The 7,140-nt window shown below is 50.2% G+C and overlaps 1 protein-coding gene across 1 annotated transcript; it reads right to left on the bottom strand.

Moving 5' to 3' along the window:
- Window positions 1–5,009: 5,009 nt before the first annotated feature.
- LOC135999317 (olfactory receptor 14J1-like) lies at window positions 5,010–6,893 on the bottom strand (the record flags this gene model as incomplete). Its single annotated transcript, XM_065652879.1, has 2 exons — window positions 5,010–5,033; window positions 6,432–6,893. Coding segments are annotated over 2 exons (486 nt in total), but the record flags the coding sequence as incomplete, so codon positions are not given.
- Between the last annotated feature and the right edge of the window lie 247 nt (window positions 6,894–7,140).

Raw genomic sequence — 7,140 nt, 5'->3', positions numbered from 1 at the left:
ATGAGTATTTCAGCTGTTCATGTTGCATCATACGGATGAGATGTGAGCATGCACATCATGCATGAGAGGTGAGATGAACCCAAGTCAGCAGAAACGCCACGAGCTATTCCTGTGGGTTCCATTTTGGCCTGTAGGACAGACAGGGTCTTGAGGTTGTTTCTCGTTGGGAGTAACATCCCATGGAAACTGCCTAAATGCAGCACCGGTTGTGCTTCCTTTAACCAATGTCCCTGTGTCCATTCCTCATGACGTGGGACATCTCAGATGAGTGCAGAGCAGGGTGACACACCACAGGGCTGAGGTGTCTCCCGTCCTTTGGGAGTGGCAACAGGAGGCCAGATGGACACTGTGACCCCTGCCTCTGTGTGTGAAAGGGACAGACTCTGTCTCTGAACATCCCTGGGTGCAGAAGGAGCCCACGAGGCCGCCTCAGATGTGGACACCTGACAGAACCTGACATTTCTGTGTGCGACTCCAGGAACAAACCCCACTGGCCCAGGCAGATCAATCTCACGTGCTCCTGTCTGCTATGTCATCCTTACCTGTGAGTCTGAATTGTGGTCTGAAACCTGCCAGAGCAATCAGAGGGGTTCTGAGGTCCTTGGAAAAGGCAGTTGTCAAACCTGTCTTCAAGAAGGGCAGGAATGAGAACTGTGAGAATTACAGGCTGGTCAGCCTGTGTCCTTCCATGGGAAGGGAATGGGACAAGTCCTCCTGCAGCCATGTCCAGGCACTTGGAAAACAAGAAAGGAATTGCGGAACCCAAATGGGCAGGGAAAGAAAGGCATGTTCTATACATGGAATTTCACAGGGTGTCAGACGTGGTTTCCCATGGTGTCCTTAAAGTGGGATTGGTGCTCTCTGGGCTAAAGAAGTGAATGCTGGCTGGGAAGCTGGCTGGATGATGAAGCCCAAATGTCACCAGTGGTACCAGCTCCTTTGTGGATGGTGCAAAGCTGGGCAGAGGCCTTGGACAACCTCACCTGGTTCACCCTGCCCTGAGCAGGACAGTGAGACAAGAGGATGTTCAAACCTGAGTTAGTCTGTGATTCAAGGAATCTTTCCCTTGGAAAGGTTTTGGAAGACAGAATAGGTGGAGGAACAAGACAAAAAAAAAGGAAAAAAGAGACAGAGGAGGAGACCTAAAAGGCGACAACAGAAACAGAGCAGTTCCTGTGAAGAATGTTTCTCTACTCAAATTGTTAGCAGGAAATCTCTAATCAGCTCCCCAAACTCCCTGTTTTGCTCATTGGCCCCCTGGGATTTACATCACATTTCTTTACATCAGATTCTGCACGGAAGTTTGCACCTGATTGTTACAGCTTGTTTGCAGGAATTAGTTCATGTTTCCTTAGAGAACCGGATTAAACAGGCACCGGGGGAATTTTTAATTAGAGGAAACAAAGAAAGGAGAAAAAAAAGAAAACACAATAGAACTTAATTATGTTTCTCAGTTCTATGGTTAAATTAAGTAGTTTCCAGTGAGGTCCATTGCCATAATTGAGTCGCCTATAGGGAGTACGACAGCAACTGCTGAAAGACTTTACCTGCCTGAAGCTCAAAGCAGGGAGAGAGCTGAGAGGCTCTGAATGAGCAAAGAGTGAGAGGAGGAAGAACCTCTGGGGAGCAATGGAAAGTGCAAATGTCCAGACAGGCTTCTGAAGAGATGACTTCAGACATGGTGAGCTGAATAAGGACAGGTAGAAACTCCTGGATGTTCAGGGGGATTAAATACACAGCATGATAGACAGAATTGTGGCAATGCAAGCACAGGGAAAGGTCAATGTTTCAATTCCCACAGTACATACACATTCTGAAAATTAATATTTTCGCAGTATAGAAATTCCACAGACATTTTATTGGAAATATTGAATCATTTCATCTGAGAAAAAAAGAGTGTGGGGTTTTTTGTTCTTGTTGTTGTTTTTGGTTTGATTTGGTTTTGAGGGGAGTTCTCAGGTTTTCAGGCTGAGCTCCATGGTCTCACTATAAGCACCCAGTGCAAACCTCGAGAGGCCCCAGTATACCTGAGGTGTTTGCCTGGACTGGCAGGTATCAGACAAGACTGATAAAGACATGTTGCTTCCATCATTTACATCTAGTATTCAAGACTTCTGTGCTTAGTTAGAAAAGTTTCAGCACTGTAGGCAAAGAGGCAGGTACATGAAGAGCACTGAGAAGAAGTGATAGAAGAATTATCCATTTGATATCACGGAATCATAGAATCATTTCAGTGGAAAGAGACCCTCAGGATCATCGAGTCTAACCATAACCTGACTCGAGCACTAAACCATCTCCCTTAAGAACCTCATCTAAACTCCTTTTAAACACCTACAGGGATGGTGACCCCGTGACTTCCCTGGGCAGCCTGTTCCAATGCCCGACAACCGTTTCCAAGAAGAATTTTTTCCTAATATCCAATCTAAACCTCCCCTGGCACAACTTGAGGCCATTTCCTCTTGTCCTATCACTTGCTACTCAGGAGAAGACACAAACACCCTCCCTGCTCCAACCTCCTATCAGGCCGTTATAGACAGTGACAAGGTCTCCCCTCAGCCTCCTTTTCTCCAGGCTAAACAGCCCCAGCTCTCTCAGCCGCTCCTCCTAAGACTTCTTCTCCAGCTTCTTCACCAGCTCCGTTGCCCTTCTCTGAACTCGCTCCAGAACGTAAAGGTCTTTCCTATAGTGAGGGGCCCAAAACTGAACACAGGATTCCAGGTGGGGCCTCACCAGCACTGAGGACAAGGGGATGATCACTGCCCTGGTACTGCTGGCTGTGCTATTCTTGGTGCACGTCAGGATGCTGGTGGCCTTTTTGGCCACCTGGGCACACGCTGGCTCCTGTTCAGCTGCTGTCAGTCAACACCCTCAGATCCCTTTCTGTCGGTCAGCTTTCCAGCCACTCTTCCCTGAGCCCGGAGCCTTCATGGGGTTGTTGTGACCCAAGTGCAGGACCTGGGACTTGGCCTTGTTGAACCTCAGACAACTGGCCTCAGCCCATCAATCCAGCTCGTCCAGATCCCTCTGTATGGCCTTCCTACCCTCCAGCAGATCAACACTCCTTCCCCTGCTGTGCTGTGCTTTGCTTGGTGGCCAAAACACCTTCAAGAACATGCTGACCTTTTAGTTATTGCTGAGCAGTGCTGGCACAGCCTCAAGGCCTTCTGTGTTTCTCAGTCTGCCCCAAAAACAAGGGGGCTGGATGTGGCTAAAGGTTGGGAGGGGACCAAGCCAGGACAGCTGACCCCAACTGACCAAAGAGATATTCCACACCATATGGCATCATGGTCAGCAACCTCATACAATTGTTCTCAGTCCATCATTTCATCCGGTCCAGATCCCTCTGTGTGGCCTTCCCACCCTCCAGCAGATCAACACTCCCACCCAATTTGGTGTCACCTGCAAGCTTACTGAGGGTGCACTCGATCCCCTCGTCCAGATCATTGATAAAGAGATTAAACAGAACTGGCCCCAATACTGAGCCCTGGGAACACCACTCGTGACCGGCCGCCAACTGGGTTTGTTTCCGTTCACCACAACTCTTTGGGCCCGGCCCTCCAGCCAGTTCTTTATCCATCGCAGATACACCATCCAGGCCATGAGCTGCAGCTTCTCCAGGAGATACTGTGGGATACGGTGTCAAAGGCTTTACTGAAGTCTAAGTGCACAACATCCACAGCCTGTGTGGCGGATTCACTCCCCCATGACAGACTTTCCCTCATCTGCTAAGCCGGTCACCTTGTCACAGGAGGAGATCAGGTTGGTCAGGCAGGACCTGCCTTTCATAAAGCCATGCTGATTGGGCCCGATTGCTCGTCTCGTATGTGTGACCGCACAGTCCCTTTCCCAGCCCTGTTCCTGCTCTTCCTGGGTAGGGGCTGTGGGTACTTTGGCAGGGGTTCTTTCCTAGCCATGTCCCTGCTGCTGGGCTGTCACCTCCAGAGACAGAACTGACCCCACAGTCCCCTTCACAGCCACACGCTGCTTACTGGATTAGGAGTTACCGAGACACAACTGACCTCATAATACCACACCCATCCATCCCCCTCCTTAGCACGCAGGACCCAACCAAGACTGAAGTGTGTTCTACATGGTCCTACACCTGCCCTTCTTTCCCACAGGCCCTAGACACCCATCTCGCTTCCTCACATTTTTTCAAATTTGTCAAATATATTTCCTACTAACAATGTGAGTGAAAAGCACTCCTCACTGGAACTGCTATATTTATGTCAACACCTTCTATATCTCCTCTTTTGACTTTTTTTTTTTACTATTCTTCTACCTATTCTCTTTCCAGAAACATCTCCAAGTCAAAAATTATTTCAAATCACAGAATACCTCAGGTTTGAAGAGAGCCCTTGTCTCACTCATCTCACTCTCCTGCTCAGGGCAGGGTGAACCAGGGGAGGTTGCTCGAGGCCTCCTCCCAAGTTTGCATCATCCACAAAGGAGCTGAAAGTGCACTCTGTTACATCATAGAAGGGGAGAATAAAGACATTCAACAGTGTTGGCCCAAGTGCTGGTCACTGAGAGGTGACACTAGTAACTGGCTGCATGGAGGACTTTGTACCACTCATGCTATTTGGGTTTGATGGTTCAGCCAATTTCCCACCCGGCATCCACTTCTTGAGCCCCATCAGCACCACTCTGCCCAGAAGCACACCATGGCTGAGGCCTTGCAAACGCCCTGCACACAACATGCCTTTCTTGCCCCTCTCCATTGGGGTTCAGCAATCCCTTCCTTGTCCTTCACGTTCCTGGAAATGGCTGCAGGAGGACATGTCCCATCCCCTTCCCAGGGAGGGAGGTAGGGTGGCCAGCCTGATATTCTCTCAGTTCCTGTTTGTGCTCTTCTTGAAGATGGGTTTGAGGTCTGCATTTTCTAAGGACCCCAGATCCATTCTGGTTTCTACGGCACTTTTGAGAGCACAATATGGAATCACGGACAAGGGTGACATAGCAGACTGGAGGACTTCCAATGAGCCTGTCCAAGGCAGCTGAGATGAATCTCACTGGGCCACTGGGGTTTGTTCCTGGAGTCACACACAGAAATGTCAGGGTTCCATCAAGCATCCATATCTGAGCTGGCCTCATCGGCTTCTCATGGACCCAGGGATGCTCAGAGCCTGTTCCTTTTCAACACAGAGACAGGATTCACAGTGTCCCTATGGGCTCCTGTTGCCACTCCCAAAGGACAGGAGACACCTCAGCCCTGTGGTGTGTCACCCTGCTCTGCACTCATCTGAGATGTCCCATGTCATGAGGAATGGACACAGGGACTTCAGTTCAAGGAAGAAGATCCCAGTGGGTTGTTTCCCATGGGCTGTTACTCCTGATGTGAAGTGACCTCGAGACAATGTCTGTCCTACAGGCCTTCATGGAACTCCCAGGAATAGCTGATGGTGTTTCTGCTTACTTGGGTTCAACTCACCTCAGCTACATGATGCGCATGCTCACATCTCATCTGTACAATGCAAACACGGACTTCTGACTTCAGGAACAAATTCTCCAATTTGATATGACAGCCCAGTACTGGAAATGGAGGTTGTGAGGGGCCAGTCCATGACGATGCCCTGGGGCAGCTTCCGTGGGGTGTCCAGTGCACAGGGGCACAGCCCAGCCCCTGCTCTGCTGGTCCTGCAGGTCTCTGGCAGGAGGCCTGGCTGTGAGAGGACACTGCTGTGTGCCCAGCCCTGCACACACACACTGTGCAGCTGTACCCTGCTGTTTGCATCTGCATGTCACTTCAGCATGTTCTACAGAGAAGCTTGGAAGAAGAGCTAAACCTTGAGGCCCTGCCCATAGGAGATCACCTTTCTTTCTGGAAAGGCTGTTCTGCGGCCAGCTCTGTCACAGCAGTGCCCATTGCCTGTCCCTGCCTGCGCTCACAGGACTCACACACAGCAGGACGGTGACCAGGCTGCCAGAGCGCTCAGGCCTTGCACCAACACAAGGGATGAGAAGGAGAGTGTGGGAGTGGAACGAGAACAGCTCTGGAAGGCCAAGCGCTGCTGCTCCCTGGCAGGGCTGCCAGGCTGGACTCTTTTCCCCTCCTCCCATGCACACAGGAACTGTCCCTGCAGCTCCAAACAGGCCTTGGAGGAAGGATATATTGAAAAACAAGTCACTACAGGATGCTTTATTTTGTTTAAGAGAAAAGGAGAGCACGGCTCCTCATTTACACAGCCAGTGGTTAAAAAAGAAAAGCAGACAGAGATTTAGAAAGGGAATGACAATGTTATCACAATAAAAACCAACTTCAATAAAAACAGAAAATACAAGTGAGAGGCTGGACCTGTAACTAGTTACATTAAAACTACTATGTAAAAGGTGAGTAACAGTTTATTGCTTCAGAAAACACTAAGATATGAGTTTCACAGGGCATCCTTGAGCTCCTGGTTCCTCATGCTGTAGATGAGGGGGTTCACTGCTGGAGGCACCACTGAGTACAGAATGGACACCACCAGGTCCATGGATGGGGAGGAGATGGAGGGGGGCTTCAGGTAGGCAAACATGGCAGTGCTGACAAACAGGGAGACCACGGCCAGGTGAGGGAGGCACGTGGCAAAGGCTTTGTGCCGTCCCTGCTCAGAGGGGATCCTCAGCACAGCCCTGAAGATCTGCACATAGGATACCACAATGAACACAAAACACCCAAAACCTAAACAGATACTAACCACAAGAAGCCCAAGTTCCCTGAGGTACGAGTTTGAGCAGGACAGCTTGAGGATCTGGGAGATTTCACAGAAGAACTGGTCCACAGCATTGCCCTTGCACAGTGGCAGTGAAAATGTATTGGCCGTGTGCAACAGAGCACTGAGAAAGCCAGTGGCCCAGGCAGCTGCTGCCATGTGGACACAAGCTCTGCTGCCCAGGAGGGTCCCGTAGTGCAGGGGTTTGCAGATGGCAACGTAGCGGCCATAGGACATGATGGTGAGAAGTGAATACTCTGCACCAAACAAGAAACATACAAAGAAGACCTGGGCAGCACATCCTGCAAAGGAAATGACCCTGGTATCCCACAGAGAGTTGGCCATGGATTTGGGGACAGTGGTGGAGATACAGCCCAGGTCGAGGAGGGCGAGGTTGAGCAGGAAGAAGTACATGGGGGTGTGGAGGTGCTGGTCACAGGCTATGGTG

Source organism: Caloenas nicobarica, chromosome 28, assembly GCF_036013445.1.
Source record: "Caloenas nicobarica isolate bCalNic1 chromosome 28, bCalNic1.hap1, whole genome shotgun sequence".
Lineage (NCBI taxonomy): Eukaryota > Metazoa > Chordata > Aves > Columbiformes > Columbidae > Caloenas > Caloenas nicobarica.
Note: the sequence above shows the minus strand (reverse complement) of the source record. Positions and strands in the feature narration are given on the sequence as shown.